The sequence below is a fragment of the Phalacrocorax aristotelis genome, chromosome Z (genome assembly GCF_949628215.1).
Source record: "Phalacrocorax aristotelis chromosome Z, bGulAri2.1, whole genome shotgun sequence".
Taxonomy (NCBI): domain Eukaryota; kingdom Metazoa; phylum Chordata; class Aves; order Suliformes; family Phalacrocoracidae; genus Phalacrocorax; species Phalacrocorax aristotelis.
This window is the reverse complement of record NC_134311.1, coordinates 72,539,262-72,557,636: the sequence shown is the minus strand read 5'-3', so window position 1 is coordinate 72,557,636 and position 18,375 is coordinate 72,539,262. Positions and strand designations below refer to the sequence as shown.

Below are 18,375 nucleotides of genomic sequence, written 5' to 3'. Positions count from 1 at the left end.
ATGCCTTCCTGTGCTAACCTAGCCCTGAAGAAGCTTACATTAAATGAGAAAAGCTTGTGGGATCCTGTCATGTCAGTAACTGCAGCAAAATCTGCTACTGGAAGTAGTTACCATTGCTGTAGCTGGTGTATCGCCTTTGGCTGATGAGCCATTGGCACTGGGATAAGAATACCAATACCTCTTAAAATGGTTCGTGTAGAACTCTAATATCCAGTCCCTTAGGAATATTTTAGGGGGAACTGAGTAATACCACATTTGGATGCAAAAAATATTCTGTCATAGTCTTGAATGACTGTGGACAAGGGAGAGTTCAGTGGTGCCAGATCTGGGTGTGATTGTCCATTTAGTTAAATATTTGACTTCCCCTTGCTACATCTGTTGTCTTGGGGGGAGAGGGTAGGAGGGCTGTGAAACTGATCTTGGGTGATCAGTAGCTCTAAAGCAAAACTAAATGTAGGAAGGAGGCAAAATATACTCATGACTGTAGAAGGTTTTGCTGCTAGAGGCAAAATTAACTACTTCTGGTGTTCTCTAGCTTTGCTAGTCTGTAGATTACAAGAGATGCTGGGAAGAAAACTATGCCTGACCACTGTAATTCATGCAGCTCTTATTCTGTTACTTATGTTCCTGTTAGAAATAGCAGCTATAATCCTTATAATTTATCTTTCTTTTTTCCTCCATTCCTTTACCTCCCACCCCCCCATCAGTATGACTTCTCACTGGAAAAGAAAACAATTGAGTGGGCTGAAGATATCAAAAAAATTCAAGCTGCCCAGAGAGATGCTGAACGCAAGGCAGAAGAAGCGCTAGTGAACTCAAAAGCAGCTCCAGAGGACAGCAGCAAAATGGGGTTCTCAGAGGGACCTTGCCCTGAGGCCATGCCTCCTCCTATTAATCCCATCCTCGCTAGCCTGCAGCACAATAATATTCTTACTCCCACGCCAGCCAATAGCAGTGCTGTGAAGCAGAAGGTTCTCAGTCCACCTCATCCAAAAGCAGACTTCAACCCTGCTGATTTTGAATGTGAAGAAGACCCGTTTGACAAACTGGAATTAAAAACTATCGATGATAAGGAGGAATTAAAAAATATTCTTGAAATTCATGTTGGTAGCACTGGGCCAATTGTTGCCCAGCTGTTAGACAATGCTTTGCCCAAAGGAGGGTCTGAGTCTGTGTTGCAAGATGAGGAAGTTCTGGCATCCATAGAAAGGGCCACATTGGACTTCAAGCCCCTTCACAAACCCAATGGCTTTATCACTTTACCGCAGTTGGGAAACTGTGAAAAGATGTCCTTGTCTTCCAAAGTGTCCCTGTCCCCTATCACTTCAGTGAGCAATATCAAATCCCTATCCTTTCCTAAACTTGAGTCTGATGAGAACGATCAAAAATCATCAAAGCTCACGAGCACTTTCCACAGCACCTCCTGTCTCCGCAATGGCACTTTGCTCAGCTCTTTGCAGACCTGTGCTCAGAGTAAAGCTAGTGAACTCAATGGACACCACGTGGTTGGTCTTTCCGCTGTGAATGAGGACAGTGGCATGGAGACATCAACATTATCCTTTTCATCCAGGCTGCCTTCCTTGGCTGTGTCGACAGTTTGTACAGAAGAAGAATCATCTCAAAGCACAGCGACTATGGTAAATGTGCAGTGGATTAGAATTGGGGTTGCTGGGGCGATGGGGAGGTGTGAAGGCAAATGTTGCTTCTAAAATGTCCTGTGGCTTTGGCTTTAGTTTCATTTAATGGGAGTGATGTGTAGATCATCTTAATTTACGTGGCAAAGTGATCAGTCCAACAGGTCTTCATGCTGGCTGTTCTGAATCTCAGATTATTACTCTGCAGCTTTCCCCAAAATCTGTTATTTTTAGACCATGTCTGGTGATTTTTCTTTCAGCTTTTCAGGTCGTTGTTTGTAGTTGGAACAACTTTGAGCTACGTGTGTAAGATACCTTCTTTGTACAGTCCTGCAATCTGTCGTACCCAATCGAGATATATCAGATTCTGAAGTGCTATTAGGTTTTGAGTTGAATCTCTTAGATTTATTCCTCAGTTTGCTTATTTGCTGGAAAAATGGGAAATGCCAGCTTTTCAAGGAATAGAAGCAAAAAGAGACTAAAAACCACAGATGAGCTGTGTCATTAAGGAAAGTGCTTGCAGTTGACCTGCAGAGAAATAAATGTCTCTCTTAAAAAATTTTCTTCCTGGGATCCTTTTAAAATCTAATCTTAAAAGGAAGAAAATGATGGTGGTGTCAAATCTGGTATTTACCTCCTTGTGAAGGAGGGTGGAATGATTGCTTGGTGGATACCAAAACCAGTCTGGAAGACCATCTCGGATCGCTAACATAACAGTTGGTTGCCATATGTCTCTGAGACAGGAGGTTGATGCTTTGTTTCCTCAAACTTAGAGTGAGTTCTAAAATTACTTAGAGGACACTTAACTTCACACCAGCTGTTGCCTTTGTCTCTTTGTGGTTAAGAGCAGAGAGTAAGCTTGTGGGCTGTTTTTTTCCACAGAAGCTAATATCTGGACACCAACACTCATGAAGCCTACTGAAAGCTGTGTAGTCAAATCCCCTAGCTGGCTCTAAAATAATCTGGTTTCTTCTGTCCAACATATGCAGTGCTTCAGAGGCTTTGTGGTCTTACTGGCAACCTGGAGGTTTTTGTGCAATACCATATGCTCTGAAACAAGTGACACTGCTTCTCTCTTGTTGTTCTTTCACTGCTTTTCAGGCATAGGTAAATGCACTATTAATTGTGAAATACAGTATCCTGGCAACTAGTGTATTTGTCAGAGCACAGCAGAACAGCTGTTTATTGATGACTAGAACAAATTTAATATAGTAAACTTTGGCAGAAGCAGCAATGTGCTGAGCAAGTGCTCACCGCTACAGATCACAGGTTTGAGAGGCGGCAGCGTGATCGAATGTAGCTCAGAGGTGAAACCTCAAAGTATGACATGTGACCCATCTCTAGGGATTAACATGAAAGATCACTTACAGCTAGGTAGATGGGCATTCAGATGGCCAAATTTTAACTATTTGAATCTCTATCCTAGATGAAAACTTATTAAAGAGCAAGAGGGAAGGTTTATTCTCAAGAATGCTATAAGGGAAGATACAAACTGATAAACAAACAGAAAAATAGACTTACTAGGAGTAATAGAGATCTTCTTTTGAAACTGTTTCTGCTTTAGAAGTAGCAAGACAAGAAATAGGTATGCTGACAGAACTAGTTCTTTCTGTTTAAATTCCAAGACTTCAGACTACCCTTGTTTCATCCTTCCACAGTATAGTCCCATTTGACAGTGGGCTGTCGAATGACAGCTGGAAAATTGCAGCTGAGCTGCAAGAAATTGAAGCAAATGTAACAAAAATCCTCAAGAGTATGAAAATGATAGTAGGAAGTCGCAGTCATCCTTGTGGCTGGGAGCAGAAGGGTCATGCAACCCTTTTCTGCAAGGTTACACAAGAATAACCCTGTCCTTTTTAGAAAGCCTCTGGACAATTATATGTCCTAGTGTATTCACAGTGATTTTATATATAGAGTTTTTTTTCATCACAAGAGTAGAAATTGTAACTTTTGGAATAGGAGGTACCACTGGATTTTATGCTTTACTGGTGAATCGGATCTAGGACTTTTTAGATGGAAATAAACCTGTGATTTCTCTGAGGGTACACTGCTTCTGTCCTGGGTGGTCCCTTCCCCTCTTTTTCTGAAGCTCACTGGTTTGCTTTTTGCAGCATTGGCAGAGGGAGAAATGACTAGTGAAGACGACAGGCTGGAATTAAACAAAGCTGGTCAGACACCTGTCTCGTATGATGCATTTTTAGTGCCAGAAATACCTGGTTATGGGAGGATGGGGCATTCCTGGCGGGACCATTCCGAATGTATACTGCTGCAGCAGAGTGTGCGGCACACCAGTTGCAGGCAGGGCTCTTGGCCTCTGTGTGAAGCCCCTAAAAGTAGGCACAGTGTGCAAGCATGTACTGAAAGCACTACACCTCTGCTTCTTGAAGGGCACTGGAACACAGGTTTGAGATGTAAGGGAGCGCAGCTGCTGAGTGACCAGACCTGGCTTTGTTCCCTGTAATTCCTGTGGGTGTTTCCCTCCTCCACTGGAAGTCGGTGACAACAAGCACAGGTTGTCAAGCTCAAGTAGATTGAGGAGGAAGAGTTGGTTTTCCCAGAGTCTTGGATATGTGGTGTCAGAAGCAGTTTTGGTTTTCCTGGCTGCAGCTGACAGTAACAAAGCATCGTCCTTCAATTTGATAACCAGCTGATTTCAGGGCTACTCCAGACATCCGTTTTGATGTATGCCATACTGTAGTGCCTTTTGCTGTGGCAGAAGTACACTGAGAAGGTATGTGCAAAGAGCTTTGAACCCCTCTACCACCATGAGGAGAGGTTCTTGGGTAAACCCGTCCATCAGACTGATCATGATTTCTCAGGCTTTGTCTCTTAGAAGAGAAATTCTTACCCTGGAGATGAAAATGGTTGGAAATTAAGAACAAAACCTTCTTGCTGGTGGTTAGGGTTTTGGGGCTTTTTTGCAAATAAATGGAATTTGTCAAAATCCTAATAGACTTGCTCAGAACTGTTTTTCTATAAACAGTTTTTCTTTAATTTGGGCCCAAACAAGGCCTTTCTGAAAGAAGTAGACAAATTTTCAATCAATCTATGTTGGCATAACAACTACCAAGAAACACAAAAAACTGAGGCTCTTGCTCCACAGTGATTTCTTGCAGACTTTTTTGTAATTCTATTTAAAATCCAGGAAGACTTTTAAATGGATGAACAGAAACGTAGATTTGATGAGGCGAAGATCTGCCTTTGCACCACTCTAGTCTTGGGCAAAGTAGTATAAAGCAGTGGGTTGATTCTGCCCTCCAGGAGCCCAGTTCTGCAGAAACAGAGCAGCTGTACAGCAGGGAACATTGCCCAGTCTTGTCGGTGTACTGGGAATGCAACCAGGTGTTGGACATTGGTAGAAAAATCACCTGCTCTTTTTAGCCAGTGTGCCACATTGCTCATATGTGGCATATGAAGTGCAGCACTTTGAGAGTAGAAAAAGGGTATATGCTTCTCTTATTCCTTCTCATGGTCAGAAATTCAAGGGAAGTCTCTTGGCAATGATTTCCAAATTATCACCATCATTCAGGCTGTGTAGCACTGTGCCAAGAGCTGAACAGGAGCCAGCCAGTTACACTGAGCTGTATGAACATATAGCCATTACAATGACAGAATAAAGAAACTTACAATTACTATGAGGGGGGGACTCATCCTGCCTGGAGTAAATCTGTTTGTGGAGCGCTGAGAAAAAACACGATCCTTATGATGGCTGATCTGTAACTGCACACAACTGTGTAATGCCTGCATCTCTCATGTGGAAGCCTGATCAGACTACAGATCTCCCTGGCAGGGTAGACTTATTCCCAGGTCTCTCTCAGAAAACCCTTCTACCCCAGAGGTAGCAAATTCTGCTCACTGGTACATGATGTTTATAGACATCTTATTTGTGTGCTGTCCAACAGGTACACCCAGACTACAAGGAAACAGACATCCCTGTGGTAAGTTCCCCAATACCTGTGTGCTTGCACTGGATTGTATTTCTGAAAATCCCTAGAAGTAGTGTTCCTTTGAGTACAGAAAATCATAGGTGACAAGTAAACTTGGGGTGAAGGAAGCAGTCTCCATCCTTCCCCTGAGGTACAGGGTTTGGCTGTGTCATGAGGACCTTCACTGTTGCAGAGGTTGGGTATTGAAAGGTTTTGGTCCCACCAGTAGGAGAGGGTATATTGTGAAGAATCTGGGATGTTGATTTTGTTCTGAGGATAAAAAGAGTATGGTGGGAGTCAGACTCTGTGGGTTTCATCCTAACAGTGAATAGCTTCCCAAGGGCAGTATTTAGAAAGCCTCTCGGATTAATTACAAGGGGTACCCTGGTTCTGCACTAGCCAGAAACAGGGTGTGGGGATGCAGAAGACTACCCTCACCTCACCCTCTGGGTTTTTCCTTTTAGGTAATGCACCAAAATTTCCCAGTGTCTAAAGTGCCCAATAACACCAGCTGCGCAAAGCAGTTGGGTGGCCCTGCTCCTGAACTACAGCAGTCCCTCTCTGCTAGCGAGAGGCAGTGCGTAGAGACAGTCGTCAACATGGGGTACTCACCCGAGAATGTCCTGAAAGCCATGAAGAAGAAGGGACAGAACATAGACCAGGTAAGAGCTTGTGCAACAGGAAGAAAACCTTTGACTGGATGCTGATTTTGCTGAGAAATAGCCTTGGGTTTGCAAAATGGATAGGGGGAATACTTTTATTCTAATGGGGTTGCAGCCCGTAGCCACTGTGATATTAACTGCTAGAGAAGTTGTCACCTGGCAGTAAAGGCTCCCAAAACAGAAGAAAAAGAGTGTCTGCACATGTTTCTGATGAGAGACTGCTTGAGTCAGCCACACCTGTGGATGCCACGTCAGAGCTGTGCAGAGCTTGGGATGAGTACTCAGCTCCATGTGAAGGTGGGAGAGGTACCGAGCCTTCCCAGGAGCCACAAAACCCTCCGAAGAAAGCTTGGCATGGCTCTGTGCCATGCTTAGTGCTGTGTGACAAGAAGGAGGCCAACTTCCCCTGTTCTGAGCACAAGGGGTTATGATGCTGACATCTCCTTGCAGAGAGATTGGCTCCTGCAGGCTTAAGACAGCCCTGGAAGGCACTCACAAGGCACTGCTGACCGACTTTCTTTGTGTGCTCTGGTTGTGGAACTTCCTGCCTCATGTGTTGCCTCAAATGCTTGCTAAAACCAGGTCACAGAGCATAAAGTGCTGCAGGGTGCAGTGTGGCTCTGGGTCTTGGATCCTCTTCAAAGGAGCATTTTAAAGTGGGGAGAGCATGGCCAAACTTTCCGTGGTGACCCTGGGCAGGCTGTAGGCTGCACGGAGCATCGCCTGGCAGGGCTGCGCCTGGGGAGAAGAGTCCCTGTGATTTCTGCTCATGGAGCTGGTCTGGTTGCCCACTGCCTACGCACTGAGAGCAGTTCAAACGGTGGGCTGCAGTGAACTGTAGTATCAAATGGAAAAAAATGGCCATTAGGAGGGCAGCTTTAAATCCTGCCATATTTGTAAGAGGTGTTTTTTCGCCTTCCTAGTGTTACCTATTTGACCTTTCCCCCTACATCTCAAAACTGAGGATGGGTAAGAAATCTAGCAGCTGTTTCTGGGTGTGTGAGCTGGGATTTGCAGCTTGCTCATCGGATGCTGAGTTGATCTTAAAAGGCAGGCTGCTTTCAGGTTGCATCATCTCTTGTGGCTGTCTGAGCGGAAGCTAAATGTTGACACGTCTTGACTGCTGGACCTACACTTTAATTTTAAAAACTTATAAAAAGCATGGTTAAACTTCTGCCTTCTGCTCAGTGATCAGGCATGGAAGGCTAAAGATAGGCTTCTGAAACTGTTTTGACCAGAGTGGAAGATGATGTTCAGAGCTGGTGGGAGAGCACAGGAGGGCAGAAGGGCTTGTCTGTGTTCTCTGAACAAGCTCTTGCATAAACAGCATCTCAGCTCTACTAGGAAGGACTTTATCTTGGTCCCTGGTGAAGGCTGGAGTAGAGCCGTGCTCAGCCTCTCTGCGGGTACAGAGATTGTACTCAGCCACGTGCTGCAAATGCCATTCTGCAAACTTAGTTTCTTCATTCCCCACAGGTTTTGGATTACCTGTTCGCACACGGACAGCTTTGTGAGAAGGGCTTTGATCCACTTCTTGTTGAAGCAGCTTTGGAAATGCACCAGTGTTCAGAGGAGAAGGTGAGGGTGCAATGTGTAAGCAATAGAGAGAATGCACTGTCATGGGAAATTTCAGCAGCAGTTCCTCTGGCTGATGTAATGCTGCCTTGTTTCCAAAAACTGACTGCTAAAGGACATCTTTGTGGTGATAATGCAAATATGTGTTAATGCGTTAGAATTCTTCTGCATCCTTTTATTACTCCTACTTGCATGCATTTTGATGGGGACAGGAGTTTTTTTAAGACCCTGCTTGTTCTGGTTGTAATCTTCTGAACCCAGAGTTCTTTTGTGGGTGAGGTGTTTGGTACGCAGATGGTTAATTTCAGAAGCACCAAGTTATCTTTCAAACTCTGTCAGCCTGCCCTGGCCATGGATTCTCTCCCTTGTACAAATGCATCTGCCTGGTTGCTTAGCAAGTTGGGTTAGGGCTTGCTCTGGAAGAAGTTGGAAAATAGTTTTTTGAGGTCTGGTTCATTGTCTGTCTGTTTACCAGCACCCAGGGTACAGAGGCAGGAGCAGGTAGCCGGGGCAGAGGACAGCAAAGTCTGCCAGTCTGTTGTGTCCCGAGTTATTATATGAAATCTTTAAAGACACAAGCCAAACCCTCCCCACCCCAGATATATCTATGCCTTCTTGCCTTTCTTGGACTCAGCGATGAGCTTGTGAACAGAGGCACAACGGTGTGAAGATGGGAGAAGTGATGGAGGTCAGGAAACACATTTGCTACTGACTTAATCCCAAAACTGGAAATAGCTGCTATCCTGGTTGCTCATTTCAACCTGTTACTTGGTTTGGGGTTTTTCTTTCTTCTGGAGTGGAGTGGAGGCACTGTAAATGGCAGAGGCTTCATAGAAGTCTCACCAGCTGATTCTCTTCTTGTCACTTTATTTTTTCAAAGCTCAGGGAGGATTCATAGTTGATGTGGGTAGTATTGTACACAGTGTGTCCAATGGGATTTGTTCCTGTCCCCCAAGTTGGTCCTAGGTCTGAAGAGCCAGTTAATAGCAAGCACTGTTGTACTGTTCCCAATTCAAAGTAACTTTAAAATAAATCAGATGCAGGAGGAGCTGCTGGATGGGGGAGCAGGGTGCCATTAATCAGCGTTTTTGGGAGCCAAAATTGGGCCATGCTAATAAATTACCTGCTGGGAGAAAGATGCCCCCACAGGCTGAGCTTTGGTGCCCTTGCTGAAGAGGATTTTGGAAATGCAGGACTGCAAACACAGGGGACTGAAAGTGGGGCTCCGTGGGCTGCTGCACCCAGAGCTCCGCTGGTGCGAGTGGGCTTTTTCCAAACAGACCTGGGACAGGCTGTATTTGTGGAGGATGAATCCACCCCGTGGGGTGCCCAGTTGCTGAAGACTGGCTCTGTGCTAAACCTCCACCAAGCACTATTCCTCTTTTCTTTTGCAAATAATGGACTGTCTGTGTCTTCCAGATCACAGAACTTCTGCAACTAATGAGTCAATTTAAAGAAATGGGCTTTGAACTAAAAGACATTAAGGAGGTCTTATTATTACATAATGACCAACACAACGCTTTGGAAGATCTAATGGCCCGTGCAGGAGCCAGCTGAAAACACATTCCCGGATTCTTGGCGTGCAACGGAGCAGGACCAGCCCCGCCACCTTCACATCCAGTGTGACTTGCTCTCAGCAGGGAGGAGTCCAGCTTTTCACATACATGGGAGAGTGACCGAGCAAGCCCGCCCACGTGCATCACTCCAGCGTTTCTCTTTCCACTGAGAGCCAACTTTCTTTCTTAAATCAAATTTTTGAAGTGTCCTTTCCTAAGTTTCCTTTTTCCAGCTTGGCCACGGAGAGTTTAGACTGCCCAGCCTCTACTGGAATTGTATATAGGTAGAGACAGGGATGGTTGCCCCTTCCCCCCTTCACTGTTGCACTGGATTCGGACAGAATAATACTACGTTGGTTCTGAAACTAGGATGCTTTGGTTCTTTGAAGCTGCTTTCATGGTGTCTGCTTGTACTGAATTACTTGACTGTGTCACAGTCCAGATCAACTGGTTAAATTTGACCTTTAGTGCAATGGAATTTTACCTTTTGGTTGAAAGTTATTAGTCTGTAACTTAGTAAAACACTGGTTCAGAAACTGTCGCTATGCATAAAGAGAGAAGCTGTTCCTCTTGTGCTTTTTATTAACCCATGCATCCAACATTTCTGCCAGGCATGAGTGTGCAACGCTGAGTGGTGTGTAAGTTCTCTTGGAACAGGTAAGCTGTGAACTCTACCTGGACCTGCAACTTGTGTTGGTTCTTGAACCTGAAGGCAGAGAGCTGGGGCTCAGTATTCTTAATCCCCCAGGCTTGTAGGATATTTAAAACAATGCCCTGCTAGGAAATCAGTTATCTTTTTGTTTTCAATAGTATTCAGTGTGATGCAGGAGGTTTCTTTCAAGCATTTTCTTTAAAACAAATATACTCACTGCATTAGTTCCATTTCTCACACTGCTATAGAATTACATAACACCTAGTACTAGAAATCAGGTTTTGGGTTGTTTTTGATAGTTCAAAGTATTACGTTGTACACTGTTCAAGTTCTAAATACATAAAATATCAGCAGTCTTGAGGAATCTTAAAGTAATTTGCTAAATAATTTGAATCTGCAGAAGATAAACTAATAAAACCCGCATATGCAACTCCCAGTGTCATGGTTCCCATCTCTCATGCTCTTTGGCTTCAGCAGATGAAGAAGGTGCTGGATCCTGCCCGCCCAGGTGCTGCCCGTTCCAGTAGGCACATGTGAATGCCGTGTGCTGGGCAGAACGGCCAGAGGCTCTGGGCAGGTGGCTGCAATGGTGGAACGTGCTGCTCTTTTTTGTGGCTTATTTTTGTTCTGTTGCAAAAACCAAGCCTAGGGATCCAAACGCATGTTAGAGCATAGAGCTGGGAGCACTGGACTTTGGGAGGGGAAGACAGCTCAGCTCGTGGCCTTAGTTGAGGTTTTTCAGTACAAAGCTTTAGCTCACCAGGACCCCGAAGGAGATGGCATCTGTCTCCATTACACTGTTAACTTTACATGACCAAAACTTATAATTTGGGTCCAGTGATAACTTCTGGAATTCTGTGAGGTGTGCAACTATGTTAATTACATATCTTTACTTAAAATGATGCTGATGAGAGATGTAGCAGGCAGGCAAGTATCTAGGAGATGTGGAGATGGATGATGAGTAGGACCAGGGCAGATTGCCTTGCATTGTATCTTGCAGCACTGAGCTTCACCAACTTCTGGTGGTGGGGCTGAAATTAAAACTCATCTAAGGAGCACGTTCAGCACCTGCTGTCTCTGTGGGTGCAGGTAAAGCAGTTGCCCAGCTCTCCTTCCCAGGTGAGAAATATGACAGTTTGAAACAAGGAAATGGGGTTCCTGGTTAATCAGAAAAGTGGGAAAACAAAACTCAAACTGCTCTCCTGTCACTGCTTGAGGGCACTCGTTTGTGTTGCTTGTTTTGGTTTTCTCGGAATTAGTATCCAAACAAGTCCCTGTCTGGTACTAGACACTCCTGAATGGGCAAGAAGTCCTGCCAGTGAAGAAACAACTATTTAGACCAAAACTCTGAATAAAATAATTTGTGTTAATGTGTGTTAAGTTTCTTTCACAGTCCTCCCGTGGGAGCCAGCTTGTAACCCTCTGACAGTGACCACTGATCAAGGAGGCTGTTGTGGAGGTGAGAGCAGAGGGCTCAGGACAGGAAGGGATACCTGTGAAGTAGGTCTCCTCCTTCCAAAGAGACGTACCTGCCTGCATCTTCCCTGGTGATGTTGCTCTTGCTTCAGTGGTGAGGGTTCTGGGTTTACAGCACTGGGTGGCTGAAGGCTGGAAGTGTGCTTCTGGGGCAGCTTCTTACAGAAGGAAAGACCACAGTGAGGGGATCAGCCTGATGGCTTAGAGGAGAGGCTCTTTGGAAGAAACCTGTAACAAGTGATGCAATGTGATGAGACTTGAATGTTGCTTTGGGCACTGTGCATCGGTGGTGGATCTGGTACTGTAGTTCTCTCCTGTCAACTTGGGGGCACAGCTCTGCCTGGACCTGGGGAGGTCCTGCTGATGCATGGTGCCAGGATGGGCTCTGCCCTGTTGCTGGCTCGTGAGAAGAGGACTGTGTCCCTGGTCACACCTGAGACCTTAGGGCTTTTCCTTAGGTTCTCAGGTCAGACTTATGTACCTCACACTTGGCACTCTTTCAGCTTTGTCAGAAGTTGTTCTGCCACCTTGTGCTAGCTGCTGCCAGATACTGAGGTCTGGGTGCCTTGGTGGAAAGGCTTATGAGGAGAACTATAGAGGCAGAGCCAAGAGATCCCTGGGCTGCCTCTGGACAGTTCTTGGGCAGCAGCAGCTGGGTAAGGGCTCTGACACTGAAGAGCTCTCAGTCACCCCTATGGCAGCCATAGGCTCGCACTCTGCCTGCGAGTAGCCGGAGGGCTGGTGGATGCGAGGCGCTGCTGTGGCTGCTGCCTTGGTTTGAGGGTGACTTTTCCTGTGATCACACAGTCTGTCAGGCAGCAGGAGCTGCACATGCACTGTCAGGCGGTGGTGCTGCAGCGTGCCCCGGGACTTCCTTTGGTCGGCCTTGTGTCTCCTGCAGTGGCTTGGCTCTGCCGGAGCGCCCTGGGCAGCACAGGTCACTGGCTCCAGGGCATGCATCAGCAGCTTTTCTGCACGGCATGGCTGCGCAGCTCCCTGTGCTGGGCAGATGGCCAGTGGTGCAGCAAAACCTGGTGCAGCAGGGGTGGTTCTGCTGCTGCAGGCTGTTCCAGTCAGCTGCTGGTGGCCAGCTTTGGAAACACCAGCTGCGCCAACAGCCCAGCTGTGAAGAGGGTCTGGTGCTGATTCCCAGCCCCAGTTAATCTTGTGCAGTCAAACAGGTGTTTTCATCAGATTTACTTTAAGAACAAATTTTAAGAGTTGTGTAATAAATTGAATTTTATTTTAAATAATGTCAATTATTCAAATAAAATATTAAGCATCTGCCATGAGCATTAACAGTCTTTGCACCTGAATACAAAAATAAACCCATTCGAGTTCTGTACTTATTTGATTGTATGTGGCCAGGCACTCTTAATCTGTTGGACTGCTGTAATGGCAAATACTTTCACACACATTCCTCAGGTTGAAATGAAAACCGTTCCTATCAGGTGTCAGTGCAATATCGAACAGCAGGAAGGGGATGACGCTTTTAACATGCTCATTTAGCACACTTCCACACAAGAAAAAAAGCAGCATCTAGGTAATAAGAGTGGAGAGAAAAACATTACCATTTTTGACAACAGCTTTTGGCAGTTTCCATTGCATACTAGGAGCCCAGTTTTGGTATTTCCTGGGTGTGCAGCACTTCAAGCATCTCTCTAGTCCTGTTATTGCTGAGGATGGGTGGATTTTCACAGCCAGGGCTGCTTTATTTAAAAAAAAAAAAAAAGCCTGAAAAAGGATCATCAGACCTTGGAAAACTGCTTTTTCCGTTGATGATGTTTTGTTTCTGTGTTCCTGGCCATTGCTCCAGGGAGCAAATAGTTCCTTCTCTGGGAGCTTGCAGCAGGACTCAGATCTGCCAGACAGGCTCACCGCCTTTCTGGTAGACCAGGGAGGACTCAGGTGGCTTGTGCCTGGTAGCTGACTTACCTCCCATCTCATCTGCTTGTGGAAGTTTTTGGTCACTCATCTGTCTTGTTGCAACTACCTCTGAAAGTACCAAGGTTAGGATACGGCACCATGGGTTGTGCAAATGGTTCTTCCTTGTGTGCTGCTTTAGAAATGGCCGGCTTGGGTAAGGGACTGGAAATGCCTGTGAACATGCTTTGTTGAGCTGCTCTTCAAAAAAATTGAAAATACAATCAACCAATACTTATCCCCCAACTGTCAGACTACATGGAGGGAGAGTTTTCCTCCCTAGCCCTGCATCTTGTTTTCCTGTGACCTGTGCACATATCCCATAGCCCAACCTTTTCCTCGATGCCAAATGAAGCTGCAGAACTCCTCAGCAGCTCCCCAATAGCCCTGTTTTCTGTGTGCTCACTCATAAAACTACAGTATGTGCTCACATCCATTCATGCTTTCAGAAGGTGCAAGGCCTACCCAGCTGTCATGTGTTCTCCTCACCACATGCCTAGGAAAGGTCTCCTTGGCCCAGGAGGTCGAGGGAGGTTTTCTAAGAGTTGGTTGTTTTAAAGGGGAGCTTGGTTTAATGCCTGCTCTTCTTTCCATGGTTTTAACAAGATGCTGACTGTCTCACTGCTTTAAAGCTCTGCAGTGGCTGTGAAGCACCCCTGCTCTGTGCTGTGCACAAATACCAAAATACTGCTGATGCTACAAGTCTTGCTCCTAGAAGCCTCATTTCTCTAGGCGAGGAAGGCTTCTGAAAAGGGGACTGGGAGACCTGGCTTTGGGCGTGACTTCCCACTGGCCTGTAACCTGGCCACAAGAACCATCTTGAGACCCATAAACTCATACCCTGGAGGGACTCTCCTCCACAGAGTAATCCAGTCTTGATTGCAAGATGGAGATGAACCCGTGCTAAAAAAGAAAAAGCAAACAACCCCAACAATCAGGGCACTGATGTAGGACTTCTGTTCGGAGGCTGCCCCTTGCATTTCTGTTCCCCAGGGCCACACTGTTGTGACATTCCTGGGAGCATTTGCACCAGATACGCAACCCAGATAACTGAGTGTCACTGCCATTACTGTACTGCGGCTTGGCCAAACCTGGGCTCCTTGGGATAGCCATAGAAGCAGGTGCTAAAATTCACAGGTGGTCTGACAGCAGTGTTCCCTTACCCTTGGCATTTCTGGCTACTGAGCAGGCTTTGAGCTACTCCAGGTGTTACTGAGGAGGTGCTGAGATGGCTGAATGTGCAGCAACAGCCCTAATTTTGGAGTGGGAGAACTCGCGCAGCATGTTGTCAGCTGAGCATGTTTCAAGGTCACTTGTGGCTGCAGCAAGTGGACCTTTTCTGTGGCCCAGGTGTGCATGCAGCACCAGAGCTTTTGCAGGGCTCCAGCTGAGCACACTGTAGTTCTTGATTCAAATACCAGCTTCATATAACAGCACTGTTAGCAGCTGCTGCAATGCCACTGCCTCTGACCAGAGCCTCTTTTGATATGAAAAATCAATTCTGTCGTCCTGGCCGAAAAGTGCTCTGCAGCCGTGCCACAGAGCAGGGATCAGACATGGTTTGTAGCAGGTAAGGTGTTGGCCTCTCGCTGTTGGCAGCAGTGTGAAACCCACATGCTTATTAGCACACTAGGTGTCCCTTTGGTACAAAGCTCCTACCAAACCACCTGTTGCCCATGACTTGAGCCACCTCTTTCAGGAGGCCTGGAGGGTTCATCCCAAGCAAAGAACAAATGCAGCAATCGCCTTTGTTCTTTTGAAAGTGACAGCACTTCTTGCCCTGCCTTGACTTCTATTTACTTATGGTCTAGTTACGTTAGTGTACTTAACAAAGAGCAGCTCCTCTCTCTTTCCTGGCTTCTGTTTGCAAACACTTTTCTGGATTGCTTTTGAGCATTTCTGTTCAGACCTGTGTCTGGCTTCAGTGTGTTTTTTCTTTCCCCCCTCATTTTCTTGGCAGCACAGAAGTGCCTTTAACATGTGAGACGCTGCTATGAATACTGTTGCTTGGTCAGATAGTTAAAGGCTGCTGAATTGTTATTCTTAGGAATGTGGCTTCCTGGTATTAAGGAAACACAAAACCTTGTGGTGCCAAGTAGTCATCTCTCATTTACTCGGAATTCTCTCCATCCTTATCTAAAATACGCACTAATCATAAACATCAAACCAAAAGCTATCCCCTACCCACACACACACTCTGCAGCACCAAGTGTGGCAAAACACTGGCTGGCTGTTTCCATAGCTGTTCTTGTGCACGCGCAAGCAAAGGTCTAAACTGGTGGAGCTGTTTGCATGGACATGTCAGTGCCAGGAGAGGCTAAACAGAGGTGAAGCTGGGCTCGCATTGTTTGGATACACTTTGACTTCAGTGCCAAGACTTCATCCAGCTTGGTCACAAAATTCTGAAAATCCTGGTGAGAAAGGCAAAAGGAAAGTTTAGGGAACAACATTAGCAGCAGGTTGAAGAAAATCAGCATATTTTATGCACTACAGCAGTACATAAATGCATGTGTTCCATTCTGCAGTGTAGTAGATTTAATCAGTGTCTCCTTATTAAAGTCCTGACACTCACAGGTCAATGCTTCTAAATACCAAGATGAACTTACACTGGTACTTTTATCTGTTGGTAAAATTACAGCTAATACAATGGTTTAAAAATAAAAATGCATAAAGCACCTGCTATCACCCTTCTACACCAGTTAGCTTTTCAAAGGTCAGCTGGTCAACTGAGTTTTACAGTCTGCTGAACTCTGTTCCTGACAGCGCTCGTGTTGGCTCTAGCGAGCATGAAAATAACTGGTCACTCATTGATCAAGTATCATGGCCCATTCGTGGGAGACAGCAAGGATTATTTCACACCAGGCTACAGGGCCAGTCCAACTTCTGAATGGCTACACCTCTGCTAGATCTGACATGAGAAATACTAGCAGTGTACATAGCCTTGGCCGGGGGGAGCTCTACCTTCCATAGCAACCTGCCTCATGGATAAAAAGTGATATGAAACGGTGATTAAAACTGAAATGAAGGCAGTTATTTTTAAGCAGGACTTGTATTAATAAGGGAGCAGTCAGACTTGCTCTGGTCTCCAGCCGAGAGCAGACTTTTGTGCCTCTGTTCTCAGGTCAGTGTCTAAGACGCTGGGAGGTGTCAGCATCCTTGGGGCTAGGCACTTCAACTGCCACCACATGAAAATCAATCATTCAAAAGCTTATTTGGCAAGACTCCTGCAGCCAGATTTTCATGGCTGGAGAAGTTACAACCATCTGAAAGTAGAAGAGAAACTGATATGGGAAGTGCAAGCTGACTTCTTTGCCCAAAGAATGGTCATGCTGTGAAATAATACTACAGGGTAGAAGTTATTCACACACTGCTGTGAGGCCTGGCAAGCTTGTCATAATTCTGCTAGCCAGGTGATTGCTTGCTGCCAGGGACAAACAAATTGGGGCAGAGGCCTGGTGTCTAATGACCAACAGACTTAGGAAGAACAATGTCAATAGACTTTAAAAAAAAAAAAAAAAAAGATTGCTTTGTATCACTGCATTCCCTGCCACAAAACTAATAGAGTTTATGGCTTTAGTGCTGCTTTGAACTTCTATATGTTATCTGGTAACACATCACATCCAGCTGGAAATTACAGCAAATAAGCCACATGGTGGCTCCATTCCGAAATCCCTGAGGCAAGTCCCTGTAGCTGTACTTCAGATCTGAGCTGTGATAGGAATTAAAATGGTTTGATAATGTAATGCCATTATGGAGCTTGGCTTTATTGATAAGATGAGGGAACTGGGAAGGCAGGAGATTCTCACTAGGAAATGTTAATAGTCTGGGTAAGAGATGAGACTTCTCACAGAGCTGTGATGTACATTTATCTGGATGCAGGAGAAACAGGACTGGGATTGCCTCGCTAGCAGTGGGGCCAAGCAGGTGCCAGTCTTTAGGTCTAGCCTACACTACTGTCATCCGAGACAAGTATAAGCCAAGAAGCACTTGAGTGACAAGTCAAGAGCCTGTGAGGGCACAAGTCACAGTGGTTAGAGCGCTGGGGTGAGTGAGGCTAGGGGTTGGCACATTGGCAGTGTGACAGGCAAGGGACGCCCAAAAGGAAGTGGTGATGTGGCACCACGCCACCAACTGTGACATCCCAGTGTCATGCTTTAGGGGTGTGCTGTTTCCTGTGGTATTGACTTACTTGGCTCCAGCCTGTAAGGGGAAAAACATCACATGGAAAGACGCCCTGTTTGCAACAGTCTGGTATGCCTGACGCTAGATAAGAGAAAGCTGTTTTATCAGAGGCAAGCAGTTCAGAGTTGGCCTGTCAGTCTCCTTGTCCCCCAAGCACCTGGCAGTGTGGAGACAGGCAAAGACACAAGTACTGAAAATGAGCGGCCTCTCCTTTGGATTCAGGGAGGCATCAGAGAATGAGAGGAAGAGCTGACGAGGAATGTCACATCACTAATTCAAGTTAATAATCTCTAAGATTAATTTACACAGGTTCAACAGGCATAGAAATCATCATCTGAAGCACTTACCATTGCTGACATCTGATTTATCAAGCACTCTTCCTTGAAACATAAAGATGCCATTTCATCCATCTGCTGCTGATGGGCCCGAATTATAGCCTGTCTGATTAACATAAAATATACCACTGGTTACACAGCCTGATGTTGGCCCCAATAAACCTTTAAGAAGGAGGAGTAACCCAGAGGAAGCCTTGCTGTCCTGTGGCCCTTGGCGTTCAGGAAGTGCACAGCAGTGCTCCTTGAAGTGCAGTGGACTGCACTGGTTTGGGGTTAAAGGTGACCATGATGACTGAGGATTGCTCAGAGGGAGAGAGGAGTGGCCACAGCCTCTCGCTAGCACAGGCAGCACAGGGGCACACACTGCTTTTTACCATAGGGAAATCTAGGAGCAAAAAAGCTGTCTATTAATTGGTGAGGTGCCTTACAACCATGAGGTTGTAAGTGATTTTGG

General features: G+C 45.8%; 2 protein-coding genes across 5 annotated transcripts in view; one reads left to right on the top strand and one right to left on the bottom strand.

The window, feature by feature from the left end:
* The window catches only part of UBAP1 (ubiquitin associated protein 1), a 36,296-nt gene extending 24,921 nt beyond the window's left edge, over positions 1–11,375 (top strand). For all 3 annotated transcript variants that reach the window (XM_075079446.1, XM_075079448.1, XM_075079445.1), the window contains 5 exons: positions 708–1,637; positions 5,537–5,572; positions 6,025–6,222; positions 7,699–7,800; positions 9,217–11,375. In XM_075079446.1, coding sequence (XP_074935547.1) covers positions 708–1,637; positions 5,537–5,572; positions 6,025–6,222; positions 7,699–7,800; positions 9,217–9,354 — 1,404 coding nt within the window. In that variant the 3' untranslated portion in view covers positions 9,355–11,375. The remainder of the gene's footprint in view (positions 1–707; positions 1,638–5,536; positions 5,573–6,024; positions 6,223–7,698; positions 7,801–9,216) is intronic.
* A 1,322-nt stretch (positions 11,376–12,697) lies between these two features.
* The window catches only part of KIF24 (kinesin family member 24), a 33,154-nt gene continuing 27,476 nt past the window's right edge, over positions 12,698–18,375 (bottom strand). For both annotated transcript variants that reach the window (XM_075079443.1, XM_075079444.1), the window contains exons 12-13: positions 17,934–18,027; positions 12,698–15,815 (exon numbers count right to left, since the gene is read on the bottom strand). In XM_075079443.1, the coding sequence (XP_074935544.1) occupies positions 15,675–15,815; positions 17,934–18,027 (235 nt within the window). In that variant the 3' untranslated portion in view covers positions 12,698–15,674. The remainder of the gene's footprint in view (positions 15,816–17,933; positions 18,028–18,375) is intronic.